The sequence below is a fragment of the Crassostrea angulata genome, chromosome 10, assembly GCF_025612915.1.
Source record: "Crassostrea angulata isolate pt1a10 chromosome 10, ASM2561291v2, whole genome shotgun sequence".
In the NCBI taxonomy this organism is placed as follows: domain Eukaryota; kingdom Metazoa; phylum Mollusca; class Bivalvia; order Ostreida; family Ostreidae; genus Magallana; species Magallana angulata.
In genome coordinates this window covers 14466675-14490056 of record NC_069120.1, presented here as the reverse complement: position 1 = coordinate 14490056, position 23382 = coordinate 14466675, and the positions used below count along the sequence as shown (strand labels likewise).

The 23382-nt window shown below is 33.1% G+C and overlaps 3 protein-coding genes across 4 annotated transcripts; 2 read left to right on the top strand and 1 right to left on the bottom strand.

Annotated features, from left to right (window-relative positions):
- Positions 1-589: 589 nt before the first annotated feature.
- Positions 590-4264, bottom strand: LOC128165368 (cytochrome c oxidase assembly protein COX19-like). The gene is made up of 3 exons (XM_052829793.1): positions 4124-4264; positions 3222-3333; positions 590-913 (listed from the first exon to the last, which is right to left on the bottom strand). Exons 1-3 carry the CDS (start codon positions 4191-4193, stop codon positions 835-837), a joined length of 261 nt encoding a protein of 86 aa, XP_052685753.1. The 5' UTR covers positions 4194-4264; the 3' UTR covers positions 590-834.
- A 35-nt stretch (positions 4265-4299) lies between these two features.
- On the top strand, positions 4300-23252 carry LOC128165366 (citrate synthase-lysine N-methyltransferase CSKMT, mitochondrial-like). 2 transcript variants are annotated; one of them, XM_052829790.1, is made up of 6 exons: positions 4300-4339; positions 15703-15754; positions 15957-16601; positions 16729-16783; positions 16874-17828; positions 22579-22712. In XM_052829790.1, exons 3-5 carry the CDS (start codon positions 16037-16039, stop codon positions 17766-17768), a joined length of 1515 nt encoding a protein of 504 aa, XP_052685750.1. In that variant the 5' UTR covers positions 4300-4339; positions 15703-15754; positions 15957-16036; the 3' UTR covers positions 17769-17828; positions 22579-22712. The 2 variants fall into 2 exon arrangements, with proteins under 2 accessions (XP_052685750.1, XP_052685751.1); XM_052829791.1 differs by lacking the exons at positions 4300-4339; positions 15703-15754; positions 15957-16601; positions 16729-16783; positions 16874-17828 and adding an exon at positions 22238-22393 and having other exon boundaries at positions 22579-23252.
- Positions 6861-12300, top strand: LOC128165367 (uncharacterized). Its single transcript, XM_052829792.1, has 6 exons — positions 6861-7350; positions 7516-7702; positions 8145-8264; positions 9610-10334; positions 10505-10572; positions 11846-12300. The coding sequence occupies exons 1-6, from the start codon at positions 7316-7318 to the stop codon at positions 11875-11877; spliced, it is 1167 nt and encodes a 388-aa protein (XP_052685752.1). The 5' UTR covers positions 6861-7315; the 3' UTR covers positions 11878-12300.
- Positions 23253-23382: the final 130 nt, after the last annotated feature.

The window sequence follows — 23382 nt, the reverse complement described above, 5'->3', positions numbered from 1 at the left end:
TTCATATTTTGATAAATAGAAAGTTTATTCATGTATTAACCAAGAGAGTTTTACGAATTTTAAGTTACTTTTTACAATATCTTAAGAAAACATACGTTGCCCATAGACTTAAATGCAAAATTCAAGATGTAATTAGTTGGACTATAATCAAAATTTTGAAAATTCCTTTGGTGGAGTACTTTTCTTTGATAACATCTTCACAATGATATCATGATTAAGAATATCGGGTCATTCATTTATTAGGTATAAATTGTAGTCGATATAGATTGAATACCTTATAATCTGAGGCGCAGCTAAAAGTCTATGGGGAATGTAAACAATGTATCCCTTCCAAGCATAATGATGCATTTCTTCCATGAGTTTGTGTTGTTCAGTATTTCTGGATTACAGGGGGATTTTACGAGGGTACATTAAATATTAAGTACATACAACAGAATTTCCAAAACTTATTTTTTGGTCAATTTACTTAGGGCCGTTTTTTTTTTTACGCCAGTCTTTATAAATCATTCAGTAAGACTTTGTAGACCCAAATTAAAAACTTGTACATTGTAGTAGGCAAGAATAGAATTATAAATAATTTAAAAAGAAATTAAAAAAATATTGAAAGACTTTATTTATTTTACACACTTTGAAACAATCATGTAAGTCAAAAGTCAGATTACTTGGCCTACTCGCAAGGTTACATGTACATAAATACATGTAATTCATATCCTTCAAATTTACACAAAATTCTGCTTATATCTAATCTAGCTTCTTACAGCAAATATGATTAGAAAACAATTTTTTTTATCACAGATGAAGGGTTAAAATTTCTAGTTTTGAATGTCTGTGATATTATGTAGCATTTTTCACATTATCTTTCTCCTCTTCATGGAAGCCAAGAGATTTCCAGTCCTCTTTCTGCATCAAGTCACTGAATAAAAGGTCAAACAAATGGCACATGATTTCTGTCATGTAATCTAATTAGGATTCATATATACATGCAATTCATTTATAGAGATCTAAATTAAAGGGGTTTGGTAACAATTTGAACATTTTTAGAATTTATATCTCAGTTTCAATGTTAAGGAATGATTAATTTACATACTTTTTGATTAATATTTAATGCTTAGCCAAAATTTGAAAGTATGATGTTGAGTAACATACATACATGTATATGAGATACAAATATCTGAATTCTAAATAATGTAAATATAGCAGTGCATTGTTTTTTATTATACAGTGTGTATCATATTGGTATAATACTGGTATTCATTTGAATCATATTTTTTTTAATTTTGAAAGTTATTCATTAACACAAACATTTTTTCCAAGTTTGTCACTGGTTAATGAGTACAAATTAAATGAATATCTTTTTAGTTGAATATAATAGTTTATTATATTTGTCATCATCGGAGACCCCCAGTTGGGCTCACTGAGAGAAGTGAAACCGACTGTATGTTTTATTAAATGAAAATGTAACATAAGTTTTAAATCTTAATTGTTTCAAAGTCAGATTTTGGTCAAGCAGTAGAAGTACTCAGTACCATAAAACTATTCTAGACACTCAAAAGGAAAGAATAAAAGTTCTCTCTACTATTATTCTTTTAGACTGATAAAAAAAGTATTACTTTGAAGAAAAAAAAAACTTAAGGTCAGACGACACGTTCCTCAATTTTAGACAACTTTTTGCAGGAATTTGTTAATGGTTTACTACTATTTTGACAAGCTTTCTTGCCAAAAATTAGGGTACCTTACCAGGCATTTCTGCAAAATACTACAATATGCAATTTCCTATATAATCTTCTTGAAATATTTTCAATGAAAATACACTTGAATTGCTGATATAAAAATAAATACATCTACAGCACAGCGAAAAAAAACACCATAGTAGAACTATATTTCCGCCGGGGTGGGGCTTTGAACCCACGACCTCTAAAACCTATACGCTTCTGGAAGTGAGCAGCCACGGTTCTAACCACTTGACCATTTAGACACATACACAAATCCAAGTAAATTGTGACCATTTTTAAAGTAATTATAAAATTAATATTTTTTATTGGAACTCTTTATTTAGAGGAGATACAGAAAAGATTCTCGAGGAACGTGTCGTCTGACCTTAAGTGGTGCCTTTGCCACACTGCTCACCTGAGCAATATTGTTATTTGACCTATGCAAACTGATAATTAGTTATACTAAATTAATTACGGTACTATATTTTTTCAGACATAACATCTTTTTTTATACATACATGTATCCTGAACCTTAAAATACAGTTTCACAGAGAAGATCGAAGAAAAATGAAAAAGTGCAGTAGTGCTGAAACGAATGTTCGAATATTCGTGAATGAATAGTAAATTTCTAATATTCAAATGCATATTTAGCATTCGAATATTCGTTCACATGTTTAACACCCATATTAAGAACAAAACAAAAGATAAAGCCATTTGCAAAGTTAACTCTGATCTATGACTGCCATACTTATTTACATTGAAAGTAAAAGCAGAGTTTATATCGTATGAAAACAAACATTCTGGATTTTTTGATTCATATAAGCTGATGAAGAAATAATTTGCTAAAATGTTTGAATGAGTGCGAGTGTTAATATCGAAAGGTACATCGTAAGTTTTCTTTAAAAGATGTACGATATAATTTGTTCTTTAATTTTAGATATACTGGCATTTTCTGGATTAAAGTCGTTATTGGTTTTTTTATTACTGCAATAAAACATATGGCGAAAATATTTGGACTGACTTACGAAGTTACAAATCGGTCTTATACAGGAGTCAGGACTGCTGCAGTATTTTATCAAAGAAGTAATAAATCTTTTGATTGCAGTTGATAGAGATTAATAAGAAAAATTTTAAACATTATTTGCATAGAAAATAAATGCGCACCTAATTTAATGGATACTCAGTGTCAACTTCGAACTGACATGTTTATAAGCAATCTACACATACAATCACATAGTAATATAAACTATCAAACATGCTTAAATACCTTATAGACGATGTCAACGAATATTTGAATACGAATTGAATAGCACTCACAAATATTCAAATATTGATTTATGGTATTCATTTCAGCACTAAAGCGCAGGCATAGTGTTTTTACCATTGAGACAACTGAAACTAGAAATGACAGATGGACACTGGACAAAAAGTAATCAGAAAAGCTCACTCGAGCTTTCAGCTCAGGTGAGCTGAAAACTGAAGACTTGAAATGAGAATAGAGAATCTTACTTATCCATTCTACACTGAAGATATGATTTAGCTTCTGATCTACATTTGGAGTTTTCTCTGTTGTTGGCCATCAAACACCTCATGTATGATCTCATTTCACTTTTGCATAGACCTAAAAGTACAAATAATTTTAAACAAGGCATGAGAAATTTTATATTTTAAATGACATTTCGAAATCAATGAATTATCCAGCAACATCCACAATAATTTTAACAATTAAAAATCTATGTAAAAGTTTAAAGTTGCATATGGTAAACCATTATTACTGGTAAATGGGAGATTACTCGCATACAACTGAAAAAATTAAAACTCAGATGAATACAAGGAACAAAAGAGAAAGAATAATACACAACAGCAATTTATCATTTACAGATTTCACTAATCATTCATATCTTCTCCAAAATTGATTGACTCTGTGAAGAAGTTTATATATAGAACCGTTTTAATGTTACTATCTAGTTTGCTAAGCAAAACAGGCTGTTTAATATTGACTGCCTTTCTTCTACTTCTCCATGAGAAACTCATTTATATTCATAAACGTCAAAATCAGAAAGTTTTTTTCTCTCCAAGATCTGCTCTGTTGTGTGAAATTGATGCTGTTTCAATGAAATATACATTCCTGTATTTTGATCGACAAAGTTTACCTGCAACTGCACGTGAACTCTTGGCTCATGTGAGCTAAAAACCCATGAAATGAAATTTATTGACCTGCTGAGAACTTGTAAGAAAGTTACAATGCCACCGATTGCAAATCCTTTACTTTCCGCCTGTACCATATAACGTTAGCTCGAATTTCCTCAGAGAAAAAATTGCCAGTACATCAAATTATGCATTCCTAATTTTGAATATACATCCACCATATACCTTACTTCACATGTTTACATGTGTGTACGTTTTGTTACCTTCATGATCTAGCGGGAAAATGCCTTTATCTGGAGCTTTAGTAATCTGTCTTGTTCCTGGAGTTGACATACTTCTAGGCCAAATTCTAGAGGACTTCCGAGTAACAGTGGTGCCGTACAAGTTTATATAAGCTTTGATTACATTGGCTTAGTTTTATCCAATAGTGGTAGGTATAAGAAATTGTATGGGCTTTGGCACCAAAGTGAAATTGAAAGGTAAGAGTACTAAGACTTTTTCGGCAATATTTAAGGTTTCTCAATGTAAGTGTATGATTGCTTAATCAGTCTTGCTTAAAACAAAAGGTCACGTATCATAGAAATATGCACATGTACGGATTCCCGTTTCTGTCATATCATTATCAGACATGACGTTGCGTTGATCAACTCACAGGGGCTTGTCCCGAATTTTTTCACCATTTTATATCTACCACCTCTATACAATAAAATGTATTTTATTGTGTAGAGGTGGTATACATAAATGGTGAAAAAGTTTGGGACGAGCCCCTGTGATCAACTTGATGTAAAAGGGACGTAAATAATCCCTGTTTATAAATGACAAAAATCATTAGTGAAAAAGTATTTTTTCCAAGATGAAATGTTTGAATAAATGTAGCCAATAACACTGAATATAAACTTTTATCCTGCAAATACCCCTTGCACGGACCTGTGAATTAAAGGTAACCCAATAAACCAAAGCTATATTCGGTCAATGCCCCAATATAGCTTCGTACATTTAACCGACGTTCATATGCATTGTGACGTCATCTTTTTTGCTTTGTTTAAGCCGTAGCATAATGGTTTCAACTGCAAAAAAGCAGCAGATTTTGTCTAATAAAGATTATTTGAGGTGCAAAATGTGATATTATTAGTGCTGAAACGAATACCATAAATCAGTATTCGAATATTCGTGAGTACTATTCGATTCGTATTCGAATATTCGTAGACGTCATAGACAATGTATTAAGCATCTATAATAGTTTTATTACGAAGTGGGTGTATGTGTAGACTGCTTAAACATGTCAGTTCGAAGTTGACACTTAATGCATGAGTATCCATTGAATTGGGTGCGCATTTAATTTTTAAGCAAATAACAATATACTGATTTTTTAAAAATTTCCATCAACTACAATCAAAAGATTTATTACTTCTTTAATAATATACTGCAGTCCTGACTTCTGTATGAGACCGATACGTAACTTCGTAAGTCAGTCCAAATATTTCCGCCATGTTTGATATAGTATTAAACAGAAAACTTATAACGCTCATAACTCCGGAAATGTTCTGTTTATTTAAAAAAAAAAAAAATTATATCGAGGTATCTTTTTAAAAAAACTTTCGATGTGCCTTTCGATATTAACTCTCCGTTGCTCACACTCATTTAAACAGTAAAGCAATTTTTTTCTTCAGCGTCTGACATGAATTGAAAAATCTAGAATGTTTGTCTCCGTTCGATGTAAACCCTGCTTTTACTTTCAAGGTAAACAAGCATGGCGGAAGAGTCTATTACAGGGTTAAGTAATAGACTCTACCAAGCATGGCAGTCATAGATGGCTTTATATTTACTTTCGTTCAGAGTAAAATGAAATAACACGATGCTGCATAGTTTATAGTGCTTGATATGGGTGTTTAACATGTGATCGAATATTCGAATGCTAAATATACATTCGAATATTAGAAATTTACTATTCATTCGCGAATATTCGAACATTCGTTTCAGCACTAGATATAATGTTGAAGGATAAACAAAATACATGACAACTGTCTTGAAATATGAGCGATATTTGGGCTCAGGTCAAAAATGTGAAGAGGGCAAGGCTTTAACTTGGTTGATCATGTGATCAAATCCTGTGAACCCTAAAGTATAACAGGTCACACAGAATTGAACGTTTTCGCTTTTCTATAGGTTCATACAGCAAAACTCGAATATAACGAACACGGATATAGCGAATTTACGGCTATAACGAATTATTATTCATGTCCCGGCAAATTTCTTATATAAACGTATAGAAAATTGATGTATATAACGAACACGGCTATAACGAATTTACGGCTATAATGAAGAAATTTTAAGACCCCCGCTGGCAAAATTTTAACTACTAATTTTATAACTTACGATAGTTTAGAAAACTGTTAGCCGGAAAAACCCTTAATTATTTTATAACGAATTCGCTATAATATTTTTTACGAATTCATTATAAACGTATAGCGAATTACGGCTATAACAAAGTTTTTTCTATGGTCCCTTGAAATTCGTTATAAACGAGTTTTGCTGTATAAGGAAGCATATTTGCACTTTGCAGATCAATTCAATTACATGTATATGGACATGATTTTGGTCCAAAAAAAATCTGTGTTTAATGTTGACTCTATGCTTCAGTAATTAAGGCATTTCTAGTACTTGTAGTCAGTCAAAACTTGAATTTCTGTCACCCAGTTATAAGTGAGATACAGAGCTCACATTTCTTTGTTATGTAAACAAAGCTAATGTCATGTTTTGTTTACATTTTGAATGTTGAAAATAAAATCCAGGTTTAGACGTTTTTTTTTTGGGGGGGGGGGGGCTGATTGGACCGAAATTCAGCCCCAGTCCCAATAGGAAATTTCCATATAGTTTCTCAATTTTAGAACCAAAATTCCCAATTGTAATTTAAAAAAAAAGATTTTGTACAAGTTGTCAAAATTTTCTAGAAAAAACGGAACAGAATAAAAAAATAATTTCAATAACTCTAGAAAAAGAAACATTGTGCTTTAATTAGTATTTGAATAAATGATAGAAATCTTTAAATTTCATCATAATCGATAAAAACAAATTTTCCAAAATTTCATGTTTTGTCGCTATTTTTACCAATTGAAAGGGCCCAGTCCCAAATTGGTGGAAAAAAACCCCACTGGAACTGAAATAAATGTGACATTTGAGGAGCAGTTCATTTATGTTCAAAATGAATTAGCAGATAGTAAAATCAGCTTGAAAAAGAATTTTTACTGGTATATTGAACCAGTGTAAACTTTTTAAAAACATGGCACAAGCCTTGTTTACATAACAAACACTTATAAATCTATGACTGACACTTAAATTTTGGTTGATTGTTAGAAATGCTCTACATAAGCATTCTAAACAATATAAATATAAAAATAAATGTTGACCAAAATCGGAACCATGGCCTTTAAGCTTTTCTGAAGAAAAAGTGCAGCATGCTTTGCCACTGGGTAAAGAGCACTGGAATGTGGTAAATACCGGTATGTTGTGCTTTTTCTTAGTCTTGGAAGTAATCAATTATATGTTTTCAAAACAAAATTTAATTATGATAAGTTGATAACAGAGTAAGATAGAATGATGAATTTCATCAGGAATCATATTCTCATATTTCATTTATTTTTTGCTTTCAAATCAGCAAAATGTCAAGATGGATCTTGTATGACCCTGATTTCTATGATGAGATTGTTCCCTTTTGTGATGAACTGGTGGAGGATGAAGAAGAAGAGAGGGTCTTGACATGCAGGTGCTATGGCAGAGGGAAAAAACTGAGTGAGGTGGAGGTCCCCAGGGTACCACAGCTTCACTTCAGAATAGAGAAAGAGGTAGAATGCTCACTAAGTCAGCATGTCTGTATATAAGTCAATACAAAAGTGTTATTATTAAATGTCTTGATTAGGCCATCCTTAAAAAAAATGTTTGTTTGGAATTGCCCCCTGGAGGTACCTAGACCCAGTAGAGAGGGTGGGATTTTTTTTTTTAAACTTGAAGTTCAACTAATTAAAAATTTGTAAAAAATAATTAAAAATCTCTCTATATAAAAAAGTGTTCTTTATTTTTTGCTTAGAAAATTTAATCAGCGGGGGTATTTTAATGAGGCGGGAGGCAATTCCAAACAAATATTAAATTTATTTTGGCCTTATTTTTGATATCCAATAAAAGCTTTAACTCTATATTTTCAGGACTCATTTCTCCACAGATTTGGAATGATTACATGTAAATGTATTTGTGTACCCAGGTTATTTGATATTTTTTGTTCTATCATAGAGATACATTGAGAAAATCAGACTTGATGAGAACCCTAAAGCAAAAAGACGTGGGAGAGGAAGAGCGAAGGTCCGCCAGCATCTGACAGACAATATAATGTCCACTGTCGGACAACCTCAGGTCTGTATTGTAGTTGACTTGTCAAAGAGTCATGGTCACATGTTTATCAAACCTGTAAGCTTAATTTATATCTTATGTGATAACAACAGTCCACTTATTTGAATTGTTAGTCTATTTTGGTTAAAGTTTATTTGCTGTAACTTTGCAGTGTTCTAAACATATTAAATTGTGTGTCATTATCATATTCTATTTCTTGTTGTAAGATCATTCTTGTATTTTAACTTTCTACCTGTGTATACACTTGGAATATGGTATCTCAAAATTAGTACATGTACAAACATCATAATACTGGTATATATACAGTTGAATTTCGATATCTCGAACACTGATATTTCGAATACAATGGATATATCAAAGTGATTTGTAAGTCCCAAGCACTTATTTTTAAAGTATTTATCCACAATATCTATCTGGATATCTTGAAGTTTTTTAATAGTTCCATCTAGTTCGAGATTAAGAAGTTTGACTCTAATTATTATATTTGTATAAATAATTGAAAAATTTATGAATGAAAGAGAGAAAGAAAGAGAGAGGAGATAGAAGCTGGCTTGGGTTTTTGTTGGTATTTATTAGCTTATGCTTGATGATCTAAGAAATATCTTTAAAATTTTAAAAATTGCATTAAATTTAGATTAAGTTTTTTAAAAGCAATTATCTTAAAACGGCAATTTTTTATGAAGATACTGAAGTGATCATTTATGAGTAAGATGAACATGGTAGGTAAACATTTTGTAGACTATTTTTTTTTACCACAGTATTTCTTTTTTTATGTCAAAAGTGTACAAAAGATGAACCTTTCGTTTCAGTTTGCAAGTAGCAATAGAGCCAATGTGTCTCCATTCAAACTTACTAACACAATCCATTTTTGTACTCAACTAATGACTAACAGCTGAATTGATTTGAAACTGTTGTATTACTATTCCTTTCTTCCTAAATTTGGCGACATACTGAGTTTGGTTTATTTCCAAGAAAATTGTATGGTTTTTCCATTAAGAAGGGACTTGACCTCTCCTCTAAAACAATTACCTTGATAGTTATTTTATATATATATATATGTAAGCATATACATGTATAGGCCGGGCCAATTACAAGTAATTACCGGTAAATATAGGTTCACTGTATTTAGATAAAATTTGTGAACAAAAGAATTCCATTTTTAAATGCTTTGACTTAATTGTTTCTACAGTTTGTAGAATTAAGTCTTCTTTATAAATTTAGGAAATTTCAAATGCATGTTGAATAACTTTACTACCATACACAGATGCTTTATTCATAGACATGATAAAAGTGATATGCTCTAAAGTTACAGAAACAACTTTGTGAAGATTTTTGTTTGTTTTAATAGGTTTCTGTCCCGAGTATAGCACCAATCATTACAAATGCGTTTCTTCCCAACGTTGGTCCCCCAACAAACACTGGGGGTTTTGGGCGACCCAGTCTATCCAGTAATCACCATTCACACAATGGTTATGACAACATCGAGTTCTCCAACATCCAGCCATCAAGGAGGGGCTTCTCCATAGAGGATTTCATCTCAGAATCCAGCACGAAAAAGAAGAAAAAGAACAATAAGACAGCAGCAATGTGCACCAATCCATTGCCGAATTCAGTGGAAGAGACAGGGGAAAGCTCCTCCGAGAACAATGAATCAGTGGTGATTACTCAGACTTCTTTAGACAGTGCTGGATCCACCAAACAAATTGATGCATATCTGCTCTCAAAGATGTTAAATATTCCCTGCCCAGGAGGGGAAATAATTAACAATACTGATAGTTCTCTGCCAGGTAGCTTAACATCTTCATCAATGTCTGCCTTAAATGATGTATTTAAGTTTGAAGATGCTGAACATGTGCCTCCAAAGAAAAACAGAAAAGGTGGAAAGGTTCCTTCAAGTAAGGAAAAGTCAGAGGAGGAAGATGGGTGGGTTTTGAATGGAGAGAATGTGGTAGAGTTCTGTGATTTACCTGGGGACTGCGATGTTACTCTCCTTCAGGATATTATTGCAGCATACGGGGCCATCATTGAATCTGATGTCATCAGTTTGGGATCAACAGTGTCCGTGAGATATCAGTATGTTGACTTATGTTGATATAAAATATAAGGTTTAAGTGTGTTTTAGTTAACTGTTTTACTGACTGAGTACAGTAGATTTGGTTATATCATCAGAAAAAAATTGTCAAAGTCTTCAATTTTGTCTCAGTTTGTTTATATACATGTACCTGGTATCTTTTTGATTTCAGGCTGGACAGCAGTGAAGCAGCGAATTGGGTTGTTTCAAATTTAGATAATGCTGACCACCTCTTTGCAGGTATTTTTCAAGAAATTTTACTGAGTAACTAGTATTTTCACAATGTTCTGTTTTTAATATAGGGAATATATGTTAAATTCTATACAATTCAAACCAACTTTACATGTATGTATTACTTGTGCTTGATCACATACTTAATAAGCATGTATATAATTAACAACTGTGTACTAGTAGTTATAAGATCAGTTAAATCTTTCAGTCTTTTTGATAAAATTATAAACTAATGTAAATAAATGCTTGTTTTCATTGTCACTAATTGCACTGTCACCCCAAAGTAAAACATTTGACAATGTTAAGATTTACAATTTGAAAAAGGTTGTTAAATAGAACATTTCTAGCATCTTTATATTTATTACATGTGAATTAATAATGGAAAGTATCCCATGATATTGCATGTGATGAATGATTGTCATGTATGATAAAAAAATAAGGCCAATTTCAACCAAACTTGGCACAAAGTATCATTTGGTGAAGTGGATTCAAGTTTGTTCAAATAAAGGACTGCACCCTCTTTAAAGGGGAGAATAATTTAGAATTACTGATAGTTTGTTGGTTTTTTCAAAAATCTTTTTCTTTAAAACAAAATGGCAAGAAAAGCTGTAACTTGTGTGGAAGCATCCTCAGTTAGTTTACATTTAAGCTTGTTCAAATCATGTTCTCCCAATGTAGAATGAGAATACTAAGGGGCCGTAGGAAATGAATTTGATTACATTGTATTCTCAAAATCTGAAACGGTATAATACTTGGTATTAGTTATATGTAAGCATCCTGGCATCTGTTGATTCTCCATTAATTGTTAGACTGAAGCCCCTGGACATTCCAGGAGCCACTTTAAAGGGGTTCAAATTTAGATGTATGTTTATATTTATATGAGTAGTTGATCTTCTTGATCTTGATCTTCTTGAGAACTGCAATGCTCAAAATATTTTATTGTTATGAAAGCATCCAGTTACAAAAGGGACTCGGTGTTTAGCAAAACACTATCTGGAGAAAATCTTAGATATCTTTTTATGCAGGATCTATTCTACTACATTGTTCATATATATTTTGTATAGAAATTCATAAAGCTGATATTATTATGGATGTCATTGCTTAGGTGAGCAACTGAGCGGTGGGGCCAAGGGCCTCTTGGTCTCTATTGTTTTAGACTGAAAATTTTCAAAGAAAAATGCTTTTTTCCATAGATATTTTCAACCTTAACTTTATTAATATAAAGCAGTGTAGTCTGATATCAAAAGGAAGTTTTTTTTTAAATTTTTGTTTTGTCTTTTAGATCACTGTGTAAAATGTAGGAGAGTCATGTGAAGTGTACCATACAAGAGTGCCAAACAACAGAAATCTAAACCTTGTGTAATAACTGTGATAATGTGATTTTGATTGTTCTACGTAATGAAATTTGTTGCATTATTCACAATTCGTCTGGAGCATGGTTGTTATAGTTGTAATTGGGCCTTGATTTTAATTTGGCAAAGTTTATCATCGTATAGTTATTGTTTTAAAAAATTGAATTTTAAAAAAGTATGTAATATCAATAGTAATGTATTATATGATAATTGGTGAGATGTTCTATTTACAATCTGCTTGTATTAAAGTTCTATTTTTATAGTATACTGTACATGCATTATACATTGAAAATTTTATTTGTGCCAATATCCAAATGTGTTCACTTATTCATACCTACCTGCAAGTTTTTTGAATAAATTATTTGATAAAAAATTGTTTGTATGATTGTGTCAATTTTTGTGAAAATTAAAGTTGTGCAACGGTTGGTAAAATAATGTCACTGTAACCATAAGATATAGAAATAAACAAGAAGATGTTGTAGGAAACCGTCTGAATACTTCTCAATAAAATTTATTATATCTGGAAAGAGAGACGCCATGCTGATATGTTCTTATTAATGCATGGAAAGTCTTGTTTCTTGGATCTGTAGATATAAGAGTAAGGAGATTTTTCATGGGTTTCCAGATGATGGTTGTTTAACACGGTTAGAATTTAAAGGAAAAAAGTGGTTTTTTTTAAATATTGGTTTTCTTCTTAACCACAGTCGCGGATTCATAAGTTAATATGGAGGCCAGGGATTCTAAGACAAAACCAGATACTGTGATGGTTTATGGAAGGGATGCCGATTGCGTTGGGAGATTTTTAAACCCGACATGCAGTTAAAAAATGAAATCTTTGAAACTTCGATGATCATAAAGTGCAACAGCAATCTTGTATTAGTCATTAAATTTGAACGTGATAGTGAACATGTTACATCGTGTTTTATTTATGAAACATTTGCAAAAAATCTTTATTTCGCTTATAAATACTATTTAAAAACTTATTGAATTTTCATAAAATGGTAATGGTAATGCATTACGTTACTCATGTAATGCATTACGTTGCAATTATTTAATTAAATTGCCCCATTATTGATATTGAGGTTTCAAGGCTATGCTCTTTGTTGTCGTGTCCTGTTTGTTCGACAACACTTGGCGTCTACTGGTTGGGTAGGATCATGATGATAGGAACACTAAACTAAAGAAATGAAAACTTTATTTTATATAAATCAAACACACATATAGAACGTTCATCCACGTTAGCATCTTCATCAACGTGTCCATTTTATACATTCAATGTTACATTATGAATCTCCGTAAGAAAATTGTTTTCGTTCCTGTGTACTTTTATGAGTGAAAAATGATAATTGTTCAATGGAGATATCTTGGATATATTCCTTTTTATCGATTTCAACTGTATTTCTTTCACAGATATGTGTATTTTAATTAATATTCATCAAAATGGGATGGAAGCAATAACTTGGTACTGACTATACTTGATAAACGGAGCGTGTTCGTCTGGCTGTTTCGATAGAGCTATGAATTGACTATAAGTTTCCGTAAAAAATATAGGGAAACATACTTGGTAGATGTAAAGAATGTGGGCGCTTAAGATGTAGATTCGGCAGGAATCTGGGCGCACAAGGAGGGTGAAAATTTCATCAATTGATTTTGAATATTTTTCGAATTATAACCGTTATCTGGTTTCTGTTGGATGTGGAATGAGTGGAAAAATATTTGAAATGCAAAAGGGTTTATTATAATATGGGTCTAAATATAGCAACACGATGCAATTCATGCAAAATCCTACTCACTTACAGCTGTTTTTAAATGATTTTGTTGTCTCTGGGTCTTCTCTCCACAGATTTGAAACGTGTAAAGGTAACATATTTCAACATTAAAAATGTCGCTTTTTAAAAAAAGATGGAGAGATGACCCAGAGATGACTAATTATGTACTTTTTCAAATTATTTTTTGAAGGATAAAAAACAAAGTCCATTGATATGACAGTGTTGTTTCAAACAGTACTTTATAGAGCATATATTGACAAGTCTCCGTGGCTCAGTGGTTTCGTCCTGGATTTAGTGAATACATACATTCAGTGTTTTGGGTTCAAATCCAACTGGTGGTCTTTTTAAAAAAAAAATAAACTTTTTTGTTTTAAATGTTTGTTATTATAACATGATGTTGAATTATAATATACCGGTATATTTTAATTTGTTTTTATTGATTTCTAGATCTGCTGTATGAACACTATAAAAAAAATTCTGTTCTTATTACTAGTTTTTTAGGATATACACAATATAACTTCATTAAAATATGTTTTCATTAACATTTCCAACTAGTTATCGGTTTACCTCTCATTGCCATTTTTTGAAAGATTTGTGGGTTTTTTAATAACTGGAATAGCCATGTACTTCGACTCTCAACATAATATATTTTTGTTGAAACCTGTACATAGCCTTTCGAGGTTATAGACATTTAAATCCCAATTGATTCGTGTCGAGGATTCCTGCAAACTTACAATCTTGTGCGCTCACTTTCTTTAGAGCTATGAATTAACTAAAGCGTCTTTAAGAAATAGATGGAATCGTGCTTGGTAGATGTAAATATAAAGAAAGGACAAGAGCGTACAAGGCCTGACAAATCCCCCGTACCCAGATTTTTGAAATGGCATATGAACATATAAAAGATCTTTATATTTGAAACTGTGCATCAGTACATGTACACGTATAATATAGAACTGCATTCTCTTAAAAATATATAGTATACATTATGCAATAATACATGCACTTGTTACTTATCCCCTTTGTTTTATTTGATGCTTTCTTAGCATTGCAGCATGAGCTCATATATTTTATCCGACATTATGTGTGCAGATTAGGAACACTAGGTAATTGTTGTCATTATATAAATGGTATTATATATTTTTTCATAATAATCCAATATAAAGGCAAAACATGTTCTACTTAAAAGCAAATGAATTAAAAATATAACGCCGTATATACGATTCGAACACCCTCTCCATAGAGAAGGATGGACTACGAGCCTCCACCTATCACGCTGAGCTACGTTGACACATTGAAATGTGTGTGAATAAATTTAACTCTTTGACAATAACTAATAAAGTAAAACGTTTTTGGTGAAAATCACAAATTTGACCCATTATGTGTCTAGACTCCATTTTAATAAATCAATTATAATAAAAATCAATATAAACTTATTCTTTAAATAAAATTACCTTTAGGATGGAGTCGGGACCCATCCATACCTAATTTTGCAATTAAGAACAGTGAATGGTCCAAGATTTATGCTAAAAACGGCGTGCAGCTTAATTTGGAAACATATACTTGTCGTGTTAATAGAATGAAATCACAATATTGACTTCCATCGTGAAATTTATAATGAAAACAATGCATACAAGTCAAAATTTAATATTCTAACTTGAATTGAAATTCTTTCATCTTCATTGCTCCGAGTGGGGGATATACAACGCCTTGTACGCCCCTGTTCTTTGTTGGATAGAGGGTCAACTGTCAAACGAAATTATATACTTTAAATCTAGCCCAAGCGTTCCAGTGATGATCTGCTATATCAGAGTCTGTTGAAATCGGATCGCTAAGAAGCGAATTTATGTGGATTATGGGTGGATCCACGCCCCATTATTTTCCTTTTTTGTTTGAAACCCATACTTTTCCCCAAAAATAGATGAACACAAGCATTTTTTTGTCTTGAATGGATATCCATGTACATGTATAAGAACTGATCTTAATTATAAATGCCTAATTTGTTTACATCTCACGAACAGGGTGACAATAACGAGATAGTGGCGTCCAATGCAGCAGCCATACCTTCCTTTGGTTAGTGTCTATTTCATCTATTTTCTGCTCGGACTTTGCATTGGTTCACTTTGGAATCTACGCACCTGTATGTTACTGATATTGATACTTCTTAATGACATACCGTTATATATACTTCATGTAATATAAATGCTATGCTAGCAAAAATTGTAGATATATGAATATATTTCAAAAGTATATTAACCATTTACGATAATTACAGCGAGCAAGGATGAAGATACAAACTTCAATCGTGATAAAGCAAGGAAAAAGAAGACTAACAAAATACCTAAAAATTCCATAATGAATTGTGTGGTGAGCTATGATACGGATGGAAACACGGTGATTTCCAAGGACGACGAAATCGGAGACGGGTTAATAACTCTGAAATATCCAGAGAACAAAGGAAACGTACATGAAAGTGGACACTCGGCCAAAAAAGAAGATAGAAATGAAATGGTTGGTTATAACTCTACAGAAAATAAAGCAGCGGAGATAGAGCCAAATAATTTTGAAAAAATAGGCAGACTTCTCTTGACAAACGAACATGACAACAAAATGAAGTACATCCAAGATCCTTGCGACCAAAGTAGAGATCTTAGCAATTTCACCAAATATCCTTGCGACCACAGCAAGTATCTTTGCGACCGTAGCAAAGATCCTTGCAACCGCAGCAAAGACTTGCAAGTTAACAAGGTCCATGGCGATGACTCACAAGTCGCTGAAAACGACGTCGATGATCTACGAGTCACCAAGAACACGGAATTAAATGCAGACACCGATGATCTCCATGCTAAAACCATGCACCAGGGACCTGTCCCAAACAATAAACACATATACATTAAACCTCCTCGTTTCATAAAGAAAGGTAATGAGTTTGTGTGCTGTATTTGTAACAAACTCAATTCACATTTAGTATCTTATTCTTGCACTATTGCGCGTATTATTATACAGATTGCCCCACTTGCATTTATGTTATGATAATTATCATTCAGAAAACGAGAAAAAACTGACAAATCAGATGAAGATTAGTCCCAGATTAATTGAAGAGTAAGTATCCATTGTTAGTTCAATTTAATTATTTCTGTTTAATAACAAATTCTTGTTATAAATGCATGTATGACATTTTTATTTTCGCAGAACACCCGAGACGAAGACTACAACATCTGATCTGCCACCGTGTCTTGTAACCACAGCAGCATCAAGCACCCCTTCCTTTGCCATTCCAAAAATTCCCCCTCCTGCTTGTAATGTTTCTAGCAGTAACATGCCCCCCTTCGCTACTCCAAACATTCCCCCTCCTTCTCGTAATGTCTCTAGCAGTAATATGCCTCCATATGCACCGTCTACGCACATCCTAGATTACAGCGGTTTGCCATACATGCATTTTTGGCCATACCAATTTACAGCTCCTCCGTCCACAACTCTGCTAAACGCCACTAATTATTCTACGACGACTCCATCAACACATACTGTATCTTACTCGACAAATGCCCCATCATACCAGACTGTACAAGCATTGTCTTCTATGGGCCCACCTATGGCTACATCACCGATCCCAACAGCAAATCATGGTTTAGTATCTCCACAATCGCTTACACAAATTCCTCCCAAGTTTGATTTTCCTCCTCCTTTCATACCGACGACTACTCCATCACTGCCAGACAATCAAAGTCACTATTTACCCCCAAATTTTCCATCAATGCCTCAGCAGTTAACAGAGCGCCAGCTACAGCACCCTGCCGTCAGTGTCCCTATTGCCCCACGGAATAGTCAGCACAACATGTTTGTTCCACCTGTGGCTTACCCATCTCTGCCTAGTCGTAACGTAAACTATCCTTTTCAAACCCAGCCAGTGTTTGTCATTGGGTATTTCTTCAATCCAAATACATGTATCCCAAAAGTTGCTGCTAGTCCTGTCCAAACTCCGATCCCTCCCGATTACAATAGGGTTTACGTTGCTGGTAGTAACGCCATTTCACATGATGGATCCAATGGAAGCACCTGTGTTTTACCAGCAGCCACGTCATCTTGATTTGAAAAGAGCACACAAAGAGGAGAGCTGACATATGCTTCAACTTTTTATGACGAGAAAGTAAGTTATATGTATGTAAATGCAGTGTATGCATGGTCTTTAAAAAAGCGGCGACCTAGCTTGTCACATCCATTCTCTGTCAACGTTGCAGCAAATATATAATTTGTGCAAACTTTTAAATTTATTCTTTATATAATCCACGGTACAATTAATGATTGTTGGCAGAGCAAGACACCAACGAGCTCAACAAAGCGAGCGCTCGCCAAAATTCCCTATACCCGCAACACAGATTTTGACGAGCGCTCGCTCTGTTGAACTCGCATCAGCAGTGACGCCACGTGTAATTTTGCAATTCCGTAAAAATCGGTCAAAAAATGCATTCTCAACTTTTTTTTTAGATATTTTAAAAAGTGTTTAAAACTGAAAGATTATCCCATAAAAGTCGAAATTTTGAATTCAATTGCTTGCTGGTGTCGTTCTATTTTTATTTGTGACCTAATTTGAATAATGGCCCAAATATGGATTAAAAACCAAGAAAAATTATGGAAAACAATGCAGTTTGAGCACTAAAAAAAGAAAATAATTGAACATTTCTCACAATTGTTTTATTTATATACTAGTATATGTTACTTAAAACTTCATTTTTCATAATACCAATTTAAATTATTAAAAACTGCCCATAGAACCATGAAAAAGAGATTTTGAAAACTGGCAGTTTGCCAATTTTGCTAGATGTATAAAAATAAACAACTTTGATAGAAGTATAAATATACCTGTAAACTCCTGCATCTTCAAAATTTATCATGGTTTTTTAAGGAGAAGGCATAAGTGTAATATTCTAAAAAATCCACTTTTGGACTCTCAAAGAATAACACGCAATGATATATTGACTGATACATTCCATCAAAAATAAGCATGTTTAGATTGAAACTTTGCCAAAGCTTTGGCTCAATGTTTTCTAAAGAGGTTACTAAAATGGTTAGAAACTGTCGACTTTTTAAGCAATAAATGTTTCATAAATAAAACACGATGTAACATGTTCACTATCACGTTCAAATTTAATGACTAATACAAGATTGCTGTTGCACTTTATGATCATCGAAGTTTCAAAGATTTCATTTTTTAACTGCATGTCGGGTTTAAAAATCTCCCAACGCAATCGGCATCCCTTCCATAAACCATCACAGTATCTGGTTTTGTCTTACAATCCTTGGCCTCCATATTAACTTATGAATCCGCGACTGTGGTCAAGAAGAAAACCAATATTTAAAAAATACCACTTTTTTCCTTTAAATTCTAACCGTGTTAAACAACCATCATCTGGAAACCCACGATCAATCTCCTTACTCTTATATCTACAGATCCAAGAAACGAGACTTTCCATGCATTAATAAGAACATATCAGCATGGCGTCTCTCTTTCCAGATTTAAAATAAATTTTATTGAGAAGTATTCAGACGGTTTCCTACAACATCTTCTTGTTTATTTCTATATCTTATGGTTACAGTGACATTATTTTACCAACCGTTGCACAACTTTAATTTTCACAAAAATTGACACAATCATACAAACAATTTTTTATCAAATAATTTATTCAAAAAACTTGCAGGTAGGTATGAATAAGTGAACACATTTGGATATTGGCACAAGTAAAGTTTACAATGTATAATGCATGTACAGCATACTATAAAAATAGAACTTTAATACAAGCAGATTGTAAATAGAACATCTCACCAATTATCATATAATACATTACTATTGATATTACATACTTTTTTAAAATTCAATTCTTTAAAACAATAACTATACGATGATAAACTTTGCCAAATTAAAATCAAGGCCCAATTACAACTATAACAACCATGCTCCAGACGAATTGTGAATAATGCAACAAATTTCATTACGTAGAACAATCAAAATCACATTATCACAGTTATTACACAAGGTTTAGATTTCTGTTGTTTGGCACTCTTGTATGGTACACTTCACATGACTCTCCTACATTTTACACAGTGATCTAAAAGACAAAACAAAAATTTAAAAAAAAACTTCCTTTTGATATCAGACTACACTGCTTTATATTAATAAAGTTAAGGTTGAAAATATTTATGGAAAAAAGCATTTTTCTTTGAAAATTTTCAGTCTAAAACAATAGAGACCAAGAGGCCCTTGGCCCCACCGCTCAGTTGCTCACCTAAGCAATGACATCCATAATAATATCAGCTTTATGAATTATGAAACATTTGCAAAAAATCTTTATTTCGCTTATAAATACTATTTAAAAACTTATTGAATTTTCATAAAATGGTAATGGTAATGCATTACGTTACTCATGTAATGCATTACGTTGCAATTATTTAATTAAGTTGCCCCATTATTGATATTGAGGTTTCAAGGCTATGCTCTTTGTTGTCGTGTCCTGTTTGTTCGACAACACTTGGCGTCTACTGGTTGGGTAGGATCATGATGATAGGAACACTAAATCTAGTTACTAACAGCGTGCCAGTTTGCTTGTCGGGGCCGTGCTAAAATTTTGTACGCTAATTATCATATTACTCATCGATTGGTTGTTCGATTTCATTGAAGTTAATACTTATTTGCATATCAAGCACAGAACCCAGAAACCCACTGACCAATGGCATTACATGATTTTTTGGGTAGTGAATATCAACACGTGGACAGTCCAAAGCTTGTTGTTTGTTAAATGTATTAAATATATATGTCTAGAAAAAGTGATTTATAGTAGTATGCCTACACCATTTTACTCGGACCTCTTCTGCATATGGTACTAACAGTTACATACTGTTTCATCAATTTTCATATCGGTAACAAAACGCTAGAAAGGGGAAGATGGACAATGTATTCAAATGATATAAACGTCCTCCACCGTTTTTACTTGTTTAACGAACGTCGCATTAATCGAATACTCCCCTGTAAATCTATTTATACTGGGAGCGAAAGCGCTCTTGCATGAAATAACCAGAGGCGAGTTCAATAGAGCAAACGATCGCGAGCGCTCGCCAAACTTCCCTCTGCCCGCAACACAAATTTTGGCGAGCGATCGCGAGCGCTCGCTGTTGAACATGCCTCTTTCTTGAAGTAAACCAAATAATACGGAAACTATCGGATATTAACGAAGTTAAAAACGTAAAGAAATAAATTCAACAAACAGCAGGCTTTTGACTGTCCATGTATTGATATTCAATACCAAAATATTATGCAATGTCATTGGTCAGTGCGTTTCTGGGTTCTGTGTTTGATATGCAAATTAGCATTCACATAAATGAAATCGAACAACCAATCGGTGAGAAATATAATAATCGGCATACAAAATTTTAGCACGGCCCGAAAAGCAAACTGGCACGCTGTTAGTAAAACGATAATATGTAAAATGGTTAGAAACTGTCGACTTTTTAAGCAATAAATGTTTACTTGGTGATTCATGCGGGATATGGAGGTGGCAACATCGCTAACACGGATTATGTTAATTTTTTCTGCAACGATCGCTTACTTCATAACCTGCATGAATCATCAAAGAAAGTATTTTATTGTTTATATTTACATCTTTCTTTTAACAAATTTATAAATTGATTGTAAAAAGTAAGTGAAATTCACTAATTTACTGTTAATGCACATACGTGCGTTAGCTAAAAGAAACTGCCAATTAAAATCGTCTTCTGTGAGAATTTGAGTCTGACATCATTATGATTATTTCGTGCAGTCCGTGATTTTTCTTGGGTCGCTGTAGGTTTCGCCAATCGATGAACGGGGCGTGTAGATTTCAGTCCGCTTGTTAGGTTTCGACCAATCGATAAATGGAGCGTGTAGATTTCAGCCTGGCTGTTTCTATAGAGCTAACGTTATGTATTGACAATAGGTTTCCGTAAGAAATAGAGCGAATCATAGTCAGTAAATGTATCATGATGGAAGTTTTAACCTTCTTTTGTAAATGTAAAATAAAAGTATGGTGTTGAAATAGGGGCTTTTTTAGATAATTATCATATTTTTAAATTTAGAGCTCTCAATCGCGGAAAAGGGTCAACAAAATTAATTATGACGGTATGTGTGATTCACGCACAGTTTACCGAAATGACGTTATTTATTACGTCACATGGAGTTTATCATTAGTTTGCAAACAGGGAACTGAGCCTATTTTGATGAGAATGAAATTGTTTTCGAATGAATGGTCAATTTTCATCTCAGCGATAGTGCTATTTGCGCTATTTTTAGGACTTATGGTGTACGCTAATGTTGCTTGTCTTCTGTGCAACATGCAGTGTTCCAGCAGAACAGGCAATGTCATTCTGTCGCTGATATTTCTTCTCTTTGGATTGATACAAATGATAGTTTTTGTAAACGTAAGAAAGCACAAACTGGAAGGAAAGCGTTTAATATTTACAGATAAAGAGAGACAGATTAGACCACCGACAAAACCGGAGGTAAATATTGAGTTAACAAGAGACGCAATCATTCGATAGAAGTCCCTTTCGGGCTGCCATACCTCATGTGTTTACAAAATTTCTGACAAAGTATGCGGTGTTATTTCTTGTTAAAAAGGTTTAATTTACCCGTTTCATTTCAAAATACATTTACATGTGTTCAGCACAAGAGAAACATTTATGATGGTTTGTATATAAACTATTCGATACTGGGATACCATTTATTCTATTTTCGTCATGCAAAAATAGTTGTCATGCTGTCTAGAGATTCAGCCTCTGTAATTCATAACCATACCTACAATTCATTAGCAGTGATCGACATATTGCAGAATTGTATGCTGTTTAAACTATCATCTTTATTTTTTGCATAGACTCAAACTTAAGTAAAAGAGAATACTGGAGAAAACGTTACAACTGGGATAAACAAGTGAAGATGGATTGGCTTGTTGATGCAGACGAAGTGTCACAAAATCTGGAACCAAAAATTCAACAACTCCGTAAAAAGACTGGGGAAGTGTGTTTGAATATTTTGGATCTTGGCTGTGGAACGTCTGATGTACCTTCAGTGCTTCTCAAGAGATGCAAGACACCTGTGATAATTTACTGTGTGGATTATTCTGAAGGAGCTCTTCAGTGGCAGAAAGGCTTACTTGAAGACCTTGATCAAAAACATGGAAATCTTCTGTCCAACTATAGACTTGTCATGGCAGATGTCTGTCAGCTACCCTTCAAAAATAACTTCTTCCATGTTGTCATAGATAAAGGAACCACTGACTCTCTTCTGAAATCTAAAGATGGTCATCAAATGGCTGTATCATGTATGAAAGATGTCCACCGCGTACTGCACCCATTAGGAAACCTTTGGCAAATTACTGACGAAGACCCAGATATTAGATTACTCTTTTTACAGTCAATTCAAGATGAAGCAAATTTGAAGTATTCTTCCTCATTTGAAGTTTTGTTGAGTGATGATATAAATGATTATTTTCTGTATACTATCAAAGAGGATTCTCTTGATAAACCATGAATACCCATAGATTCATAAGCACTTGTTATGCCTTACGTACTTGTATTTTGTTCACGAATGAAATTCGTATTTAGCATTCATTTTTGTTTATATGAAAATTATTAAAATATTCTTATTAATAAACAGTTTATTACTCATCATTAAAGAA

Excerpts from the sequence above, each read along its gene's own strand:
- LOC128165367 (XM_052829792.1), top strand. The coding sequence starts at position 7,316 with ATGCTTTGCCACTGGGTAAAGAGCACTGGAATGTG. Across the intron at positions 7,351-7,515 it reads GTAAAGAGCACTGGAATGTG|CAAAATGTCAAGATGGATCT; the intron begins GTAAATACCGGT and ends CTTTCAAATCAG. Across the intron at positions 10,573-11,845 it reads TGCTGACCACCTCTTTGCAG|ATCACTGTGTAAAATGTAGG; the intron begins GTATTTTTCAAG and ends TTTGTCTTTTAG.
- LOC128165366 (XM_052829790.1), top strand. The coding sequence starts at position 16,037 with ATGAATTGTGTGGTGAGCTATGATACGGATGGAAACACGGTGATTTCC. Across the intron at positions 16,602-16,728 it reads TCCTCGTTTCATAAAGAAAG|AAAACGAGAAAAAACTGACA; the intron begins GTAATGAGTTTG and ends ATTATCATTCAG. Across the intron at positions 16,784-16,873 it reads AGTCCCAGATTAATTGAAGA|AACACCCGAGACGAAGACTA; the intron begins GTAAGTATCCAT and ends TTATTTTCGCAG.
- LOC128165368 (XM_052829793.1), bottom strand. The coding sequence starts at position 4,193 with ATGTCAACTCCAGGAACAAGACAGATTACTAAAGCTCCAGATAAAGGC. Across the intron at positions 3,334-4,123 it reads TTTCCCGCTAGATCATGAAG|GTCTATGCAAAAGTGAAATG; the intron begins GTAACAAAACGT and ends TTGTACTTTTAG. Across the intron at positions 914-3,221 it reads CTTCAGTGTAGAATGGATAA|TGACTTGATGCAGAAAGAGG; the intron begins GTAAGATTCTCT and ends CCTTTTATTCAG.